This window comes from Sinohyriopsis cumingii, chromosome 4 (genome assembly GCF_028554795.1).
Source record: "Sinohyriopsis cumingii isolate HCF-2022 chromosome 4, ASM2855479v2, whole genome shotgun sequence".
Lineage (NCBI taxonomy): Eukaryota > Metazoa > Mollusca > Bivalvia > Unionida > Unionidae > Sinohyriopsis > Sinohyriopsis cumingii.
Window position 1 is genome coordinate 98537226 of NC_142964.1, and position 20653 is coordinate 98557878.

Here is a 20653-nt window from a genome sequence, read left to right on the forward strand (position 1 = left end):
GTTCATTGTGGCGTCCGTGACAGCGTCCTTGACGGAGTCAGGGCGTATAATCTTGAACGTTGACCATGTATGAGATGCACCATCCGTGTAAAATTCTTTCTTGGCGTCGTGAATTTTCGAGATCAAACTTTTATTTTTCGGATCAACCAGATCTCGTACTGGCAAGTCAGAAGATAATCTGTCAAGGTTGAATTTATACTTAACAGGCCTAGTTTGGGATAATCTCTCAAACTCGTTCATATAATTAAAACAAATATTTAAATAAAGAAAATTATATATATATATACAATGTCCCAATGTAGATGGTTGATGATCGGCTCAGTAAATCGATGCAACAAATCCTGTAGAAAGGAATTTTGTTGGATGCACTCACAAAACATACGACGAGGAAGTCTAGGACCAATACCATGTCTACGGTGTGGTATTGGAGTGCGAGGAAAGACAGAATTATGTGGGAAGTGCGGCGGGAAACGGTTCAGAGAGCTTAAAAGATATTATGACAAAAAAAATAATAGCGGTGAAAACGCTATAAAATCCGTGAAGGATTATATATCAAGATTTCAGACAAACAATGATTTAAACATATAATATTATTATAATGGAGCAAAATATATTTGTCCCACATCCTGTCATAACAAACTATGAATCAAATATTAATGGTATCATCAGACACCGCAAGTTGAAGAGACAAGTTGGTAATGTTTCTAATACTGGCTATCTTAGATTTACAGTTGGAAAGAGAAGATATCTATGTCATAGATTTACATACGAGTGTCACAAGGGTTTGATCAATGACGGTCTTGTTATTGATCATATTGATGGAAATCCTCAAAACAATAATTTATCCAACCTTCGTGTTGTCACTCGAAGCGTGAACTCTGCATGTGGTAATACAGGAAGATATAAGACAATCGGAAAGAGGGGGGTAATTTCTACAAACATAGAAACCGGTAAAGTAATTATGTTTCAGTCTATGAACGCGGCTGCGACATATTTTGATATTAACTCGCGTTCAGTACAAAAAGTAGCAGATAATATAACCAGATCTGCTCTCTCGAAAAAATATAAGCAGAAAATCATCTTTCAGTATCAATAACAATCATCACCACATTATTAACTATCATCACCACATTGAATTAATTTTTTTAATTTATTTCACAGTAGGTCCTCCATACACTACTGAATTTTTGATTTAAGGGGAGATTACTTTGTAATATATAGTTTTCTTCGTAGATGGTTGGTTTTTTATGATCGTAATTAGTCAGTTTAACTAATTACATCGTATAGTGCCGACGAACCTAACTCATTAGACTCATAAGTATTATTTATGGTTTTTAAATATTTTCCCATCATACAACACATGATAATATTATTGATCCGTAGGAAGTTGTGTGTGAAACAGAAACCGTTACTCATTGTAATTGACCTGCAGTTGTGTGTTCACTGAACTTACAATTCTGGAAAGTTCTTTGACTGGTGCATTAATGCTACTGTTATTATTGATTTTCGGTCTGCTTAGGAAACTAGCTACAAATACAGAAACTATTATTCAGAAACTGTTATAAATACAGAAACTGTTATTATTCAGAAACTGTTATAAATACAGAAACCGCTACAAATACAGAAACTGTTAAATACAGAAACCGTTATTATTCAGAAACCGCTGTTTACTGTAAATATTGGTTCCTTAGCTATATAGCTAGCTATATATTAACTTCCGAAACATATGTTCGTAACAATGTTTGATAGCTCGATCAGTATGGTATTGGACTGTGACGCTCGCGGTCCAGGATCGAATCCCCATGGCTGACAATTTGTCGGTGGTGCGCATAATTGCGATTTTTATAATAGTGGGGGGAACCGCAAGAACCCCTCCGCTCAGCAAATTCACAAACCACAATATTGACTTGTGGTTGATACATATTTTCGTATCACCCACTGGATTAATTATTGTGGGTGTGATTTTGCTGAGCGTATATGTTTGTACTGTCCTTAGTTAGTGCCGTTTCATTCATAATCTGAGCTCGCTAATACACTCGATAGGGGCTCTTCATTCATTGTATATAACCATTTCATTGTATATAACCATTTCATTGTATATATGTTATATGTATATCCTCTAAACTTGGTAGATTGCGGTGGCAAGCTACGAGTTTAATGAGGACTGTGCTGTCCTTGTGCTGTCCTTAGTTAGTGCCGTTTCATTCATAATCTGAGCTCGCTAATACACTCGATAGGGGCTCTTCATTCATTGTATATATGTTATATGTATATCCTCTAAGCTTGGTAGATTGTGGTGGCAAGCTACGAGTTTAATGAGGACTGTGCTGTCCTTAGTTAGTTATATGTTATATGTATATCCTCTAAACTTGGTAGATTGCGGTGGCAAGCTACGAGTTTAATGAGGGTTGTGCTGTCCTCCCTCTTGGGCCTCTAGACCGTTGTTTGGCGGGTTAGGGGCTCTCGTAGAGGGAATATTTGCCTAATGAACTTGGTAGATTGCGGTGGCAAGCTACGAGTTCTTGGCTGTGCTGTCCCTGAAACATCCCGACGAACTCGCTAATACACTCGATAGGTGTTCTAGGGATATTTTTTTTATTTTAAAGATTTATATATTATATAATGAACCATGAAAATATCAGTGATGTAATTGTCGCTATTAAAAAATTAAAAAAAGATGGAATTAATATATCTGATGAACTTAATCCTGAAAAAATAGTTTCTGACTTTGAGATTTTACAAGAACGTAAAACCATGGGGACACACACACTATCATCTGAATACAGTCTCATGAAACGGATTCAATCGGCAATGTTTCAGTCGCTAGCTACCGTAGAAGATGATCATGTGAAGGAGTTCGTTCCTCTTTCTACCGCCGTAGAAAGAATTAAGTTGTTATTATCCCACGAGTATGAGGCAAAGAAAACGATTAGTACTCGCATAAGACTATTAAGAAAAATTATGTCAGAGAGTAACCCCGTTACTGGTGAAACGATCCAAGGTAACTTCGTTACTGGTGATAATGAAAATGAAAGTTTTGGTAACTGGGGTCCAAGTCAACGCTGACCACGTGTATTGGTAGTCAAAATCAAGAAAGTTCTAACCTTGTCAAATTTGTTCCTAATAAATTTTATTTATTAATAATATTATTTTTACTGAATTAATTTATTTTTACTGAGGATTTATTTTTTTTTACTAAAATCAAGAAAAATGCACAAATTACTTGATTCTGACGGGGTAGTTGGTAGGCAAAATCAAAGAAAAATGCACGAACTACTTGATTTCTGACGGGGTAGTTGGTAGTCAAAATCAGGAAAATTGAGCAATTTCGTTGTATTTTAGTAAAAAAAAAATAAAAATCTCAGTAAAAATAATATTATTAATAAATAAAATTAATTTATAATAAATAAAATTTATTAGGAACAATTTGACAAGGTTAGAACTTTCTTGATTTTGACGGGGTAGTTGGTAGTCAAAATCAAGTAGTTCGTGCATTTTTATGTTTCTGAGGGGGTAGTTGGTAGTCAAAATCAAGTAGTTCGTGCATTTTTATGTTTCTGAGGGGGTAGTTGGTAGTCAAAATCAAGTAATTTGTACAATTTCAGTAAAAATCGGGAAAATTAATAAATATTATTTTTTTTGTGATAGAAATTTTAATTTTACTTTCATCGACTAGCTTTTTTAGTTGCCTGGGCCGATTAATTTGTACCAAACACAAATTTGTGCTAGTAATAATAAAATATTTTTTTAAGTTGATCGAATTTGATTCTGATCTCTGTTACAAATGTTCTTCTAACTGTTAAGAAATCCTCGCGTGTAAAAACCCTCCATTACATGAAGATCTACGGCGGAAGTCCTAGAACAGAAATCCTTAAGACAAAAGTCTTTACGACTTTACATACAGATTTATTACAAGCTCTTCTTCACGTATGTCAATCAAGCGATTAAGGTGGTCTGTGAGTTTAAAATTGATTCGTGTTAACATATTATTGTGACACCGCAAATACACGGGATTAGTTGGTTCTTGCACGATTAAATTTCCAGGGGGAACCTGTGGTGTGAACGTGTACAGGATGTATCCTTGTTGAGCCTGATTTGATCTTCCGAGATCTATTTGATAGCTGCCATCGATTACGTCACAAACCAGATTGACCGCGACCGTCGGTGTTATATTAACGATCCGCGGAGATACGTGTCTTCCGCCGCCGTGTGGATCATTATCATATCTGAGAACGGTTGAAGGCGGAATTAATTTTCTCCATGCATCGAGTATTTTAGGAAAAAACTCATCAATGACATCACTGACAGATTTTCTTAACTCGGTTACACTATACCCGGGAAATTTATAATCTGGTACATCGGCTTCTGTTATTTTATATTTTTCTAACCATGCTTTTGCATCAGAATTTTTAGGTGATTTTAAAAGACTAACCATCGCCTGAACTATTCGGTTATTAAAATATTCCATGTCTGATATAAGCCGATTTAATCTTTCCACACGCGTGATGATTTTTTCACGCGATGACGCTGATATGTCAAAAATATGTTCGTTAAAATATTGATTTAGTTGATCTAGTTGTTTTTTACACTCTTGATTGATTTCCTGAAAATAACTAATAATATCACTCCGATCAAACCTCACATCATATTTCCACTCCCCCTGATTTATAAAAGACCATGTCTCAATATCTTCGCGAAAGTAAAACTCGCCAAGCATCGATTTACTTTTTAAAATACTTAGTAACACCTCGTATGATGGATAAATTTGATGATATAATTGTCTATCCGTGACATAATCAGACTTTTTCGGTTCTGGTGGTATCGGTGTTATCGGTGGTGATATTTCAGGCCATCCTAGCACGGATCTGATTGAAGATTGATAAATATCAACGGCATAATCAGGCGAGTTTATTTCAACCGTCGAGGACAACGTCGGCTCATGAACGTTTATTGATATTTTTGATTCTTTTCCTGTTATTGATTTTATTCTACGCGCAAATTCCTCACCGATCTCTTCAATCTGGTAACTGCCGGTTGGTATTCCAACAACAACCCAGTCAGGTGTTCCATCGGGTTTGTTGTTGTTAGTAAATACGAGCGAATTATTTGCTGGTGTACCATTAAATGATTTTGATCTGATATTTGGCCAGCTGTAATATACTCGTAATTGTGCTAGTGCTATTTCTTTTACTGGAATTGCAATAGGAAAATTAACACTAAATTCAGGATTAGTTGAACTTACCGAGATCATCGTTATCTTTGGCGGAGTTGTGTTGGTCACGATCTGCTGGAGTAATTCTGTCATTATTGATACTTGTATCTTTAATACCTTCATCGTATATTTTGGTCATCATTGAAAATTCGAAATCAGATATAATTCCATCACTGAGACTCGCTGATAACAACGAGGATAATTTCGAGTATGCTACCGTCGCTGTATGTAATTTTATTTTGTAATCGGATAATTTTTCGTTCGTACAAGTATATATTTTTTTTGTGATGATACCAAGCACACCTGCAATAGTTGTTGCTGCTGAAATACAGATAGTTACAGCTACTGGTGCCATCGTTGTCAACGCTGATAATATTACACCGGTTCCAGCAACAACAGCGGATACTGAATAAACAATCACATCAACGATAACCAATCGTCGTCGATATTTTTTTACTTTTACTGTATATTGATCAACTTGATCTTTTAGCGCAGCCTGCCATTCACGCGCTTGATTGTATCTGTATTGTGCACCGTCCATATATATTTTTATGCCGTAACCAATTGAGGTGTTTCAGCTACAAATTCCAAACACCACCAGAAGGATGTTGCGGTTAATTTCTTATCATCTGCTTCCAGAATAAATATTTCTTCGGTTCCGCTATTTAATACAACAGATACAACCCCGGAAAACCTGTCTGTGGAATGACGCCATGGAAACGTTGTAAATATTTCAAACTTAGCGGCGGAAAACACAGACAGCCTGTACACGCCAGTGACTGTTGCGGTATATTTGATAGTATTATTTTGCTGCGACCATGTTGCAAATCCAGATGATACCGTGCATACGATGTTTGTGATATGCCCGGGAGTTATTGCAGCTGGAATTTTAATCAAATTGGTTTTACTGACAATCTCAGGAATTCCCGCTACGACGTCTTGCTGTGTTTGTTTGATCGTGTCTAGGTCAGTTTTGATATCAACGAGTTTCATGTCAATGGCGCGTGGAGTACCGAAGAATTTATCTATGGTATCATCGGTTTTTTGAAAATTTCTTCGAAATCTTCCAAAAGTTCCTGCGTGAACGTCATACTCAGCCCGTAACGTGGATAATTTACCGTCTACGGTGTCGACGTATTTTTTTGTTGCTGCGTCTTCGTCAGATGTTGGATCTCTTAAAACTACTATTTTATTTCCGTTCATGATAAGTTCACCTGTTATTGTGTCACCGGTGTTTCTCACGCGATTAGCAACACTTTTTGCAATTTCATCTCTGATGGTTGCTAATGATACACTTGAATCTCTGATTCTACCACCGTCAGTAAACACGGGAATATTATCTGTAACTGCACCAAGTACTCGCCGGACTATATCATTCCATTTGATATTGCTGGTTTTTAGTTTACCATATCGATCTTGAAAAATAACAACCTCATCTGGATCAACTCCAGCAAAGTTCATAATATCAGCGAGGTCATCTTTAGTCGCATACTTTGACAGATCAACGTCGGATTTTATTTTCTTAACGCGTGAAGATCTTCCGTAAATGTCAACCATTATAATAAGATCCGTTGTTTAAAATGCTTTACGCGCAACATATCGGTTGCTTGTATAATCGTGCACGACTTTATGTGGCGGCCTGGATGATTTTGATATAGCGTCGAGTACATTAATTACTTCACGGCCGCATATTGGCGGATCTGTCATTGTTTGTGTGGGTAGCGTTGAATACCAAACTTTGGAACCTCTGGTTGTTGCGTGGAGTGGTGCGACATACTTGATAAATTCAACAGGTGGAGCTAACCCGTACGAATCAAAATAAACAATTCCACGCGGATCAACCGCGTATGATACCCAATGAGTACCGGGTCCGGAACGTTTGTCAAGATTAATAATACCTGTTTCTAGTTTGTTTGGTTGTTTCGGTAATTGATCTCGCATAAAAACACCTCTAAAGGCGGATATTTTTAATCGTTTAGCAGCATCAAGTAAATCAAAATTTGATGCTGGAACGTCTAACGAAATGATCCTGGAAGCCTTAGGCCTCTCCCCCAACGAGATCCCGGTAATCTTAGACCGCGTCCCTTTTTTTTGTACCCCTTCCCTGTTGCTTTCTTTAGTGCCATTCCAGCGGCTGTTCCAACAGCACCTAACGCGGCCGCTTTTGCTACGGCTGGAGCAGCTGCAGCTATTAATGCCGGAATGGCCGCAAGTAGTGGGAATATACCACCCGTTTTAACCATGTCTTTGATGGCGCTCGGGGAGAGACGGAATTGAACTCCAGTTTTTGATTCTAGGGCTTTATTGAAATGTTTAATCTGATTATTTGTCAACGATAATTTGTTTGGACCACCACTAATATGATCTCGTTTTAGTGATATTTTAGTTCCGCATTTGTTGGCGGTTTTTGATTGAAGCTTTTTTACCTGACCCGGGGTCAGAGTAACATTAACATGACTATACGACATTTTTATATAAAATATATTTTTCTAAATAACACGATTAAAGATTTTCCACCGGTGCATCAACGACCCTCATTCGACCACTGCCACCTTCAAGTAACATGGCCTTGTCGCTAAGTATGACCGCGATCGCTTTGTAGGCACCGCGAACAATTGGTGGACCAGCTATATCAGGAGGAGGGTTAGTAACATGAGCTCGAAAGTGTATATCAACAACAGATTGTTTGGATAAATCAAGATGTTCTAGTGAAAAATAATAAATCGGATATAGACCTGTAAAATCTAGTTGTGATATTTGCAAGCCGGTATCTATATTTTGATCACGTCCCATGAATGACATTAAACGATGATATGCGCGCGCTACATGATTTTGAACAAAATTTAGTTGTATATTTTCTGTTGGTTCTTGATGTCCATTTATCCGTAAGGAAACTTCATTAACTCCAAGGTTATCAAATATCATATGTGAACGTTGTTGATTATTCGTCCGAGCATTATTTTGTAGTGCAATAAAAATATGTCGTGGTGCAGAAACACCCTGTTGTGATGCTATATGCCATGTAAATAAACCATTAATATTGCTTTGAGCAGCATCTGTGGTTACTGTTAACCATGATAGCAATGATTTACCACCTTGATCCATAAAAGATAGTAATTTTTGTTCCTCAGTAATAGATGGAGTCATTACTGGCATCCACAATGAAAGTTTTGATATATTTACTTTACCAGCATCAGCAACACCAGCACCTCGCCAGATTGCATCATTATCATTACCTTTTCTTACGAGCACAATTGTGTGTTTAGCTCCAAAGATGACTTTTCTAACATTTCTGCAAAATCCAAAGACGTGTGATAATGGAATTGCACACGAAAAATTTCTATCATTTCCTGACAGCGCTGATCGGCGTGTTGCAAACCCTAAGTTGTAAGTCGTAGTAACGCTTCCTACAATATCAAAAGCAGCACCTGGTCTGGCTGCATATTCAGGACCATCAGCAACCGGTTGTGGATCAGATGCAGTACCTACTGGTGTTCGTACTTTGGTATACTGAACATGATCAGCGTTGTCGGTGATATCTTTAGCGAACATCATTGTTGGACCAGCTGATCTTGTAAAGTCGTCAGAATATCTCGCCAGACCAATTATTGTTGTAGCAACATCAACATCCTTCTGAATTGATTCAATATTTTTTCCATCAATCATGTATGTGGCGCTATCAAACAACGCCATAATTCCGTTGTTGACAAAACCAACACGCAGATTGGCACCATATGCCGTATCATCATCCTTTACAAGTGTACCTTCTACTTCAATAAACGCTTCAGCGGGCAAGAAATATCTACTTGTATCATGAACCTGTAATTCGATTCTCCCCGGATGATTTGGTTGTCTTGCGTCATAAGAATAAAACTGATAATCACGTACTGACTCGTACTTAAGGACAGGTGCCTCCATATCAAATGCTGGGTCTGATTCGCGCCTGAACATTTTATTATAGTTACCATTTTTCCAAATGATGATCATCGTCGACGAAGACCACTTCCTGCTATTAAATTTGCTGTTATATTTTTTTCCGCTTCTTCAGATATCGCCGCTAGTTTTTGATTTGCAGCTTGATTTATTATTTTACTTACGTCTGAGGGCATCACCTCAGTACTTGCCAGTTTCACCGGTGGTTGTTGTTTTCGTCGCAATAATCGTGATAATCTTTCTTTGATCGCCGAGAACGCCTTACCAGCAACATTGACAATTGCACCCGGAGCTTTATCACGAACAATATCAATAGCCTTCATCGATAATTGTTTTGCTACAGGTGCTACTTTTGGAGCTATCCTCGTGAATAATCCTCGAATGACATCACCAAGTCCATCTCCGTAAATAACACTATAGATTGGTAATCGTGAGTTTACCGCTCTAACCTGTGTGGGTTTACGATGATTATCATGCACAATCATCTTATTTTATTTACCATTTATCTAACAACTAGTCATCAACGAGCTCATCAATAAGTTCTTGGTAAACGCCGATATCCATGATGCCACCTTGAAATAGTCGCCGACAAATATCAGCTGCTTCATTGGTTATTTCTGGTGAATTATTTCCGGCACGTTTTCCTCCTATGAGAACTTCTAACCGTGATACGTCATTGATGATATTATCAGGACATAAACCAGATCCTGTTTTAGGTTCATCTTGAGGTGTTTTAAATACTGGTGGTTGCATTACCGGAGTAAGTACTTCAGTGGTGGCCGGGGGTGAACCTTCTCGAAATCCATGTGGTGAACCTGTCGGTGTAAATGTCATTTTCGGTGCAGAAATTTTCTTCGAGAAGGGTGATTTAAGTGACTCTTTAGCCTTTTTAATTTCCGACATCAACCTTTGCTGTGGCGAAGAAGATTGTTGTTGTTCTATTTGTTGCAGAGGTGGAGGAAGCTGATACTGGGAGGACTCTCCTTGTTCTAGTTGTTCCAGTCTCTCTCTATAAAGTCTTTTTACTTCCTCTTTAAGTCTTTCAAATTCTGGACCTCTAGCTTGTTTTTTGTTGTAATATACGCGATATATCCATTTAATGAAATTATCATCATTTGTTTTTTCATAACGGGGTTTTAAAATACTAGATTTATTAGATATACTATTTAATATTGCTTCAGGTAATCTCTCTCTTTCAGTTTTTCTAATTTCCTCAACAACTCCTTCGTTAAATTTTGCAATTAATTCTACGTTTTCTCCTGCTGGTTTGGATTTAGATGCAAGTTTTTTTCTCACATCGGCGACTTCAGTACGAAGTTCTCCAATACGTTCAAGTATTTTCTCACCAACAGGTGGAGGTTGAGCTGCAGCTATTTTCCCGGCTATACCAGTTGGAAGGTCTCGTAAAATCTCCCTCGTCTGTTCAGTCAGCGCTGCAGTTTGTTTTGATACCGGAAGAAGATCTTCTTTGATGACAGTTCTAACTTTCTTAGTAGCTGCAGTGACGGGCTTAAACAGTTTTTTAGTGTCCTCTTCATACTCAACTTTTGCTTCTTGCTGCGCTTGCAGATTTTTTCTAAATGAGTCTCTGACAGGAAGAAATTTTTTAATTGTTTCTAATCGTTCTCGTGCTGTTCTTGCAGTATGAGATTCTGGATGTATCATTTTATTATAACATAATAATTTAATTAATATCAGCAGAAGAGGAATACAGAAGTTTGATGAACTATTACAGAAAAAGAAAGAACATAAATTCCAAAATAGAAAAACCACCATCAGAACTTGAATATTACTTGAAACATAGAACAAATTCCGAAGATTCAGATGAAGATGAAACAGATGAAGATTCCCATGATTCAGATGATGATTCCCAATATTGATAGCAGCAGAGAGGGGCGTCTACGGTTCTGTTTGGGACAAACAATAATCGTAGACGTGGTAATTGACCTCTATGAGTGGTCACTATTTTTTTTGGTAAAACACAAGGGTGACCATTCCCCTAAGTGGTCTGTTCACCCTCTCTGCTGCTGGTCACGTGTACGATCAGCTGAATATGGAAACAATTGATGGCAATTACAACATGTTTGTTTGCATAAATATATGTAGAAAGCATATCCTGTCACTGTCTTAACAAAGAAAAGAAAAACAATTGAAATTGAAAAACATATGTAAAAATAAACATTTCTAGAATATGGGTGGACAACCCCCTAACTTTCAGGCTTTGATGTATATTATTGTTCTTGTATAGGAAGGGCTGAACAACCCCAGACCGTATTATTTTAAAGTTTGAAAATTTTCATTTTAATGTTTGATTGTCCCAAAAATAATAATTTATTGTCTAGATCTTTCAGACACTTGAGTGACTTTTTCTTTCTCATTGCGCTGAAAGAGGGGTGGGGATAAAAAAATGTGATAATAAAGAAGTACAAAAACAATGGTTTCAGATAATTATCATCTGATATATTAAGCATGCATTTACATGTTTACATTTCCTCCACCATTAATACTGGCCGCCATGTATAGCCTATCATGTGCTGAAAAATGGCGTTAAACCCCATAACAACAACAACAACAACAACATGTTTACATCAACAGACATCACTGATCAAAATTCCGTCTGATGAACATAGTAGAACTTTAAAATTTTGATGTACAACAGTATACTTCTAAACAGTCATTATTTATGATTTTGTTATTAATTTACTTCCAAGGCAGGATAACATAAGCCAGATAATATTAACAAGGATAAGATTATATACTAAATACATTAGCATCTTTTGCAGCAGATTTCTGTTTACATGAATAAGTTCTTCAGCAGCTTTGAAATTGATATTTATTATTTACAGAAATAAAATACTCAGGTCATTAATATACGAACTTGAACAACAAATATAAATATTGCCTGCTGCAGTATAATTCATGCAGCTTTGTAATTTTATATTTTTAAGAATAATACACATCATTTTTAATAAACATATCTCTTAAATGGAAACATATTTATATGCCAAATACTGCATGTTTGTCGGAGGTTAGCAGGTGGTCATGTCACATGATTTGGTAGGTGGAGCGATCTATCATCTCGCATAAGGTCAGTTATGGATGTCATGATGACTGTCTTAAAAATAATTTTGTCACTACTCCCATTGATTGGCTGATTGTTTTGATGTAAGGTTTTCACCAAAAGACTATGATATCCAGTTTGTCTTAAATGAAAATGGTGCCAAGCTAAGATCCAATGTATGTACCACAGCAGCTAATTTGAAACTTGTGTTGTTGCTGAAGAATATCAGCTAAAAGGAAGAAATAGTCTTGAATTCCAGAAAATTCTAATTACCCAATAGAGCATCAGTCCCTTCAAGAGAATTATTGTTGCAGAATGACTACATTAATGGGACAACTTTCTCTCAGCATGTAGAACTCATGTAATGATGCATCTGCAGAGCCAGTGATGAAACTAATGGTAGCTAATTAATCAATCACTTAAAATATATTGGATATCCTGCCAAGTATAAGAATGTTACCAAAACAGCTGTCAAGTCTAGATCTTTCTGCAATCTGTCATTCATGATTTAAGCATGCTGGAAATACAACCAGTGTGTTGAACTGCTTTGGTGGCCTAGTGGTTAGAGCATCCACTTTGGATGCTGGAGGTCATGGGTTCGATCCTCGGTTGAGTCATACCAAAGACTTACAAAAATGGTACTAACAGTGCCTCACTTGGCGCTCAGCATTAAGAGGTTAGTGTTAGGACTGGTCGGCCCAGTGTCAGGATAATGTGACTGGGTGGGACATCATGCCACATGTCTGTGGCATGATGCCCCAGTGCTAGACATCACTATAAACTGCCACACTGCAGACATCGTAGCAATATGACTGAAAAATTGTTGTTGTTGTTGTTGTAGGGTTTAACTGCATTTTTCAGCACACAATAGGCTATACATGGCGGTCAGTATTAATGGGGGAGGTAGAACCTGGGATTTCTCAAGAAGCTACTGGAAAGCTTTCTCACATACCAACATTGGCCGAGACTCTAACCCAAGCAGACAGAGGTGAGATGGCAGTGATCCGTAGCAGAGAGCGATTTAGACCACTTGGGGCCCTGAAAAATTGTTAAAAGCTACGTTAAAAATCCAAATCACACACACACAACCAGTGTGTTGACAGGATCTTCCATTTAATATGTGTATTGATAATGTATCATATCATAGGTTGTGTATTGCAATACATATTGAAACATGGCAAATGCGTTACACACCCTTATAATATCAGCATTCAGCAGTATTATAAAGAAAATAGTCACACTCATCGATTTGTCAGCAAAATTTATTATACAGGTTTTACAACTGTTCATTTTTTTATAAATATTTAATTTGCTTGGAAATTATTTTTCATCATTCGGTGTTCGCTTATCTTCATTATCTAAGTTAATTCTAAAGTAAATTGAAAATTTGTATTGGAATATATATTCAAAGTTACACAGATGAGTTTAAATGTCACTCAGTACAATGGTAAAATTCCTAGTGACTTTAATCAGAAAACCAGTGACTTTATTGCTCCAAATGCTTGAAATTCCTATCCACTCCCATGTTTTTGTGATCATTTGTTGTAGATGTATTGTTTTATCAAAAGATCAACTGTGAATTGACTTCACCCAGAGGTATTGTTTTACCATATATATACACATCTATGCAGATTTGCTGACTGTGTGTAAAGGTATCACATATAAATTTGATTGAATAAGTGCATTTAGTTTTATTTGTTTCTTTGACATTTTTACATAAATTCATACCATATATACTCACTTATAAGATGAGACCAGATACAAACTGCATAGACCCAGGTCTTCCATTACATAATGCACTGGCAGATCTGGGTCTGTGCAATTTATTAGGAGTAATCAGAACAACAACCTGATCTGCAGGTGCATTATGCTATATCAGATCTGGATCTTTGTTGTTTGCAGTTTGATGTATAATCATATATATATGTTAAATCCATCCATCCATACATACATACATATACCTACCTACCTACGTACATACATATACAGTGTCTACATACATACATACATGTTTTGCTACAACAATTAAGGTCTTAATCCTTTAAAGAACTTTGGCATCTTTTACCTGTATCTTTTAGAAAAGATTAAACATCTTCTATAAAAAGACAAAAGATAAAGGTAAAAGATGCCAAAGTTATAATTTGCTTTTGATTTGGAAGGATTTTGTCTTCCTGAAGATTTTATCCATTTTCAGTGTATACATGTTTACCTTTTCAAGATTTTTACCTTTTATCTTTATGGATATTCATGTTAATAGGAAGGGTTTATCTTGTTAACACACTAACCCCTGGAGGTTTTTGTCATTTTCACCTGAAATTCGAGTAGGAAACACGTTTTGAAAGCTATTTCTGAATAGATCCAAAAACACCAAATCCCAGGTGATCTTTCAATAACATACTGCATAGTTGTGTTAGAAACATTGTTTTTCATTGGCTTTTTGGCTCACGCATGAGCAGAAGGGTAAAAGTTGGATTTTAAAAAACAAAATATTTGTAAAAATTTTTTTGCTAAACAGAGCCATTATTTTTGTATCGAGACCACTCTTTATTCCAAATGCCCATCTTATCCTACTTTTTGCAAAGGTTCATCTGTCTGTTTGCAGTTCATATCGGTTTGCCTAAGATCTGAGACCAAATAGTCTAAAATCCAAACACAAAATCGGATCCCAACCACAGGCCAATTTTGGGTAGAAAAAAATTGGGTCCAAAAAATGAGGTTTTTCCCTCTGCATCTTATAGTGCAACTTGAAATTCCAGATTATTTGGTATCATTGTAGAGCTACGTCTGTCTACCTTTCTATAATACCACCCACTTTAGTGTATCATGCATGACCATGACACTACATAGCTCGGCAGTAGGCTACTACCTCCTGCCACGTTAACTCGTCGCTAGGGGTTAATGTGTTAATGATTTTCAGTTTTTCCCATTATGTTTTATAACTTTTAATGCGCACTTTTATTGTCAGATTTAAGCTACATACCTACCTACCAACCAATTTCAGCCCTGGCCTTCTTATTTGGAAGGATTTGTCTTCCAGTAGATTATATGCATTTTTAATCCCAATATTAAAACCTTTTTAAGATTTATCTTAAGTTTTTCCTTTTGTATTTTTTAAACTAAACTTTCATTTGGCATGCATTGTATAGCCGTGATTGTGCTTATGTGGATACATGCATACATACATACATATATACATGCATACATACATACAGACAGACAGACACAAACACACACACACACACAAACTCTATTCTCTAAACCCACCCACTCATGGCATGTATGACAGACATAAGACGTAAAAGGTAGGTTAGCAAAGAATAAATATTAAATTTTACAAAACTTAATTTTTTCCTCCCAGTTATGCTCAAATTTGTTTTCAATTTAGGTGACAGAGCTAGAAAAGAAACCAGTAGGATCTGAACAGGTGACAGCATTACAGACAGAAATCCAGGAGTTGCGGGAAAAACTGGAATCTGTACAACAAGATAATCAGAACAAAGATGAGGTATGAATACCAATATTGCGTTTACATGTGTAATCAACCATCATATTCTGGTACACTGTTTATCATTAGATAGGTCTTCGCTGTGTGCTTGAAATCATTGCAAAAATGAAAAGCAAATATGAATAATTACAACATTTTACTATTCATAATCATTCCCATGATTTGCACAAGCTTTATTACCATGTATACTCACTTATAAATTAAACTGCAAACAACATAGACCCTGATCTGCCATCTTGTGTGCTGGCAGATCAGGGACTATGTTATTTGTTTTAATGATTATTCCTAAGAAACTTCTTTGACCCAGATCTTCTGGTGCATTATGCAATGGTTGATCCGGTTCTGTGTAGTTTACAGTTGGACTTGACTTATAGCAAGTATATAAAGTACATACAAAATAAATGTACGTGGGGAGAGATACTTTCTTTTTGAGATGGATAGAATTTAGGTGATCTTTTTATCTATATTGAGTTCATTTTCAGTATAAAGCATGCCTTTTCATATTGATGAATTTGTTTTGTTATTGGGACAGAATGGATTATAATTTAATGCCAAGGTGAATATTCATAAGTGGGATGTAGTTGTGTCTGTATATTATCATTTAGTTGAAAATTCAGTCTGTTTACATTTAAATCTTGTACAATCTTTCAGTGAATTTCACTTGTAAAACATGCCTACTTTATGGATGAGTTACCGCATGTCCCTCCACCTGTTCACAATTTTAGTTTTCCACAGTAGTTAGAGTTCACTACAGTCTGTCATTATCAGACTTTGCAAGTACCTTTCAGTTATGGCAAGTAAGAAACCTCCTGCCAGTTTCAGGTTCAAAAAGGTCAGAGTTCAAGGCCACAGGAACAGAAACAAGAAAAACGTGTTTCCAGATAATGACTAGTGTACCAGACACCTAGACAAAACTTTATAAATGACCTGCATTTGAGATTAGAAGGAAACCTATTACCTATACAAGAAGGAAAGCAGTTTCAACAAAATAACTAAGTCAGCCATTATCAAACTTTGTTTATTGCTTGCATTTGAGACAAGAAAGCCATCTCACAATGTTAGGGTCACTCAAGGATGAAAAAAGAGAAAAAATAGTTTCATAAAGTAACTTGACATGATATACTATTTATATCACTCTTGTTTAAAGATATATATGTATGTAAAAATGCATTACTTGATTGCAGAGTGAATCTCTGTCCATCATTTGCATATTATGGAATATTTCCCTTTTATTCTGGATACATTATAAGGTAATGGCTGTTCCTTGATTCCTCATCAGATTGCCCCAGTATTTGACATGCTGATGCAGTGTTCCATTCAAACAGCCTATCAATCAATTCCCAACCCAGCTTCTGTATATTTCTCCTGCAGAAAAGATTCAGGAATTAACTGAATATGCATCTAATAAATGTACGTCGTTCATCATTTTGACCCCCAGTACAACCAGGTTTGTACTAAAAAAGATTTGAAAAGCTCCATAAGGTCAGAAGTCACTGGGGGTAAAACGGTCTCCATTTAAAAAGTAATCTGGGCAATATTCCATTGAAATGCACAAATTTTTGTTTATTATGTATAATATATATTTAGTAATTACAAAATTTCTCCATTCTGCTTTTCTTTTTAGGAAATCCAAAGACTAGAAGAGAGGTTATCAGAAATGGCAGCCAAGGAGAGTATGAATACAGGGTTGCAGAACAAGATAAAGGTTGGGGGATTTTTCAGGGGAAGCTCTCAGAATGAGAGTGAGAAACTGAAAGTAAGACTGAGGGAGACTACTCCTTGTGATGGAAATTGTACTGGAAAGTTTATCAAGAAATTCACAAATCCACAAGTTACTTTTACATGCAATTAACCCAATTGACACTGCCTTCATAATACTGTCTTTGCTTTATTTGCTAAGCCTGCATGGGACAGAATTTCTTCTCAGCTGCAGTTTTTGGGATGTCATAATTTATTCCTGTATTTCCATGAACACTTTTTTGTGTTTCTTTTTTTCTTTTCAAATTTGACATGATAACCAGCATGACAGTTAGACAGAATCAGCTTTTGCTGCAAGATGAGACTACTAACCCAGATGTTGCCAATTTTGGAATGTTAACTAAGGAATGTTTTACTAATATTCTAATTTTTTTATTACCTTAATTATCATATGGATTAATTGAAGGTGTTGTCAATGGGCAGAAATAAAAACAGCTGATATACTCCACATGCAGTACCCGAAACAGAGTGGTCAGTATCTTGTATAGCTCATACAACCTTGAAAAATTCTAGAATTTATACCAAACATTTTTGTCCTTGAAAAGTCTTAAAATTTTGCCCGAAACTCTATCAGTTTCTCTGAAGGAATACTAAATGTTAAAATTTAAAATAAATAAATTGAATACAATTAGGTGGGTCCATTGAGGTGTGACATTGGTAGTCTGCCGGTATATATTTTTTATAGTGGTGTGCAAATTAGTTATTCATCTTTCTTCTACTTTTGTACATTTTTATATAAAGATAAAAAAAAGTAATGTAATTGAGAATGTTCATTTTCCATAAAAGAAAAAGGAAAACATTTTAAGTCCTTAAAATTTCTCGAACGGTCCTTAAACAAAACCTTTCCGTGACTGTGTGAATCATATCTCTGGCATATGAATTTCACAAGTTCTTGTCATCTCAGTTTTATTCAGTGGCAGAGTTCCCAGGATAACATCATTTTAGACTGTGTTAGTTCATTTTTCATAGGTATATTAGCGATAAAAATAACTGTATTCTGTTATTAAATTCCTCAACCAGTTTATATGATTTGGCTCATTTGCAATTCGGTGAGGAATCCTTTCCATATTTGCATGGAATTATAGTGTCAAAATAGTTTTATCTTTCACATATTTAAAAATGAGATAATTTGTATAGATGTTTGACAATACAGTCTATTGTCAGAGACAACTTTTCATTTTGGCAATACAGTCTATTGTCGGAGACGAACAATTTTGGCAGTAGTCTTTTGTCAGAGACATTCCTTTCATTTTGGCAATACATGCTATTGTCAGAGACAATCTTTCTATTTTGACAATAATCTGTTGTCAGAGACAATTGATTTCCTTTTGGCAATACAGTCATGATTAGTTTTTGCTTTTGCCTGTAGTTGCATACATTAGTATAATCTCTATCATAATATTGACTAGAGTTCAGTTTCTGTCATTGATTAAGACTCATTAGGTTTTATCATATGTTTTTGCTAATACTTTACGTCCATTTAAATATATTAAGCAACATGGTATATGCCTCGATTCATGAACTTGCCCGGAGTTGACAGAAATTAAAGTAATTACATCATTTTGGGCCAGTATTTTGACATGACAGTACATATAAACAGACCAACATAGTTTTGCAAACAAAAACAAAAAACCAGAGTTTATTATTATGCATACCAAAACATTATCATATACTATCTGTGCTCACTTATATGTCAATTCCAACTGCAAACAACATATCATTGAGTTTAAATATTTTCTATATATTGATGTGAAAGAGATACATATTTTGTAATTATACACGATGACACCTACCATTAAAATAAATGTCTTTGTCAACACTGCATAATGATGAAGTCACAAATTGTTATTAACACATATCACTTGGAATGGAAACCCTCAGTTTTGCTATTAACATTGTTTTGTTCTATATTTGCATGTTTTGTATTTGTAATTATATATATAAAAAACAGTTTTACATGTAAAAGTAATAGAAGTTTTGCTTTTCTTTCTTTTCCTTTCAGGTTTTTGAGTTTAAAGAGCTGCTTGACTAGCAGTGTTTAAATTATAATGCTTTTTACTAAATCCATGTTCTATTCATTTCTGTCCATATTGAACCTACAGTTGTACTTTCTGTAAGGTCCCTGATGCAAAACACTCCTTTTAATGGTCCACTGTTTTGGACTCCAACTGCAAATTTTATTGAGAAAAAAAATGAACCTATGTGAAGAAACCATCAGTCTTAAGAGGTCTTTTTTATTTACTTTCCAGAGGTTTGACTGTAGATTCAAAGGTGTTTATGTCTTCCAATTTTTCACAAGTATAAGGCTTCATTTTGGCCCATTTGTTATGCATGGATATTATAAATTACATCTACCAAATACAACAAAAGAAAACCACAGCAAATAGCCATGCATTAAGTGTAAGCATACAGCATAAGTCTGGATTGACCACAGTGCATAATATGGGCAGATCTTGGTGTTTTCCATTAATTTTATTCATGATTTCATGCAAATATCATAAATCTGATAGCTGATGTAAATTGATGGATCAAAAGAGCAGAGGTAGCTCAGTCTCTTCATTAGCATAACAAGTTGTATTAAATATCAAAGTATTATGGTAAACACTTCCATTAACAGTGCAATAAAATCTCACAACCATATATACTCATTTATAAGCCCTGTCCAACTGCAAACTGCAGTCCCATATTTGCCATCACATAATGTGTCAACAGAACTGGGTATATGCAGTTTGTTACAGTAATCAGTAAAACAAACTAGAGCCTGCACTACCAGTGCATTAAGTGATGGAAGATCAGAGTCAATGCTTTTTGTAGTTGGACTAGACTTATAGTTGCAATAACAAAGGTTTTGGACCTGCTCAGAGAAACCTGGTGACAAGCTTTCATTCTTTCTGCTATTATATAGCACTTCCAATATATCCATTTGTATTGGTGGTCAGTGGGCCATTTTTAGCTGCAGAGTGTTAACATCTGTCAACAGGTAGTCACATCTGGCAAGCTATCAGTTGAAAAATCTGGATGTATCTCATTTGCAGTTGGGTGTACATGGTAGATAAGAAAATATGATATCATAGATATTTGAGAGGAACTTGTCATAAATAACTGTACCACTTTCAAATTGGTCTCACATATAAAGCATTTTAAATTCTTTGTATCGTTCAGATTTGTATGCACTGTATATAGT

The 20653-nt window shown here is 35.7% G+C and overlaps 1 protein-coding gene across 4 annotated transcripts in view; it reads left to right on the forward strand.

Annotated features, from left to right (window-relative positions):
- Positions 1–20653, forward strand: part of LOC149801744 (uncharacterized) — a 204032-nt gene that overhangs the window by 172692 nt on the left and 10687 nt on the right. For 3 of the 4 annotated variants that reach the window (XM_089956068.1, XM_089956065.1, XM_089956067.1), the window contains exons 7-8: positions 15592–15711; positions 17336–17467. In XM_089956068.1, coding sequence (XP_089812194.1) covers positions 15592–15711; positions 17336–17467 — 252 coding nt within the window. The remainder of the gene's footprint in view (positions 1–15591; positions 15712–17335; positions 17468–20653) is intronic. The other variant, XM_089956066.1, reaches the window with a different exon arrangement.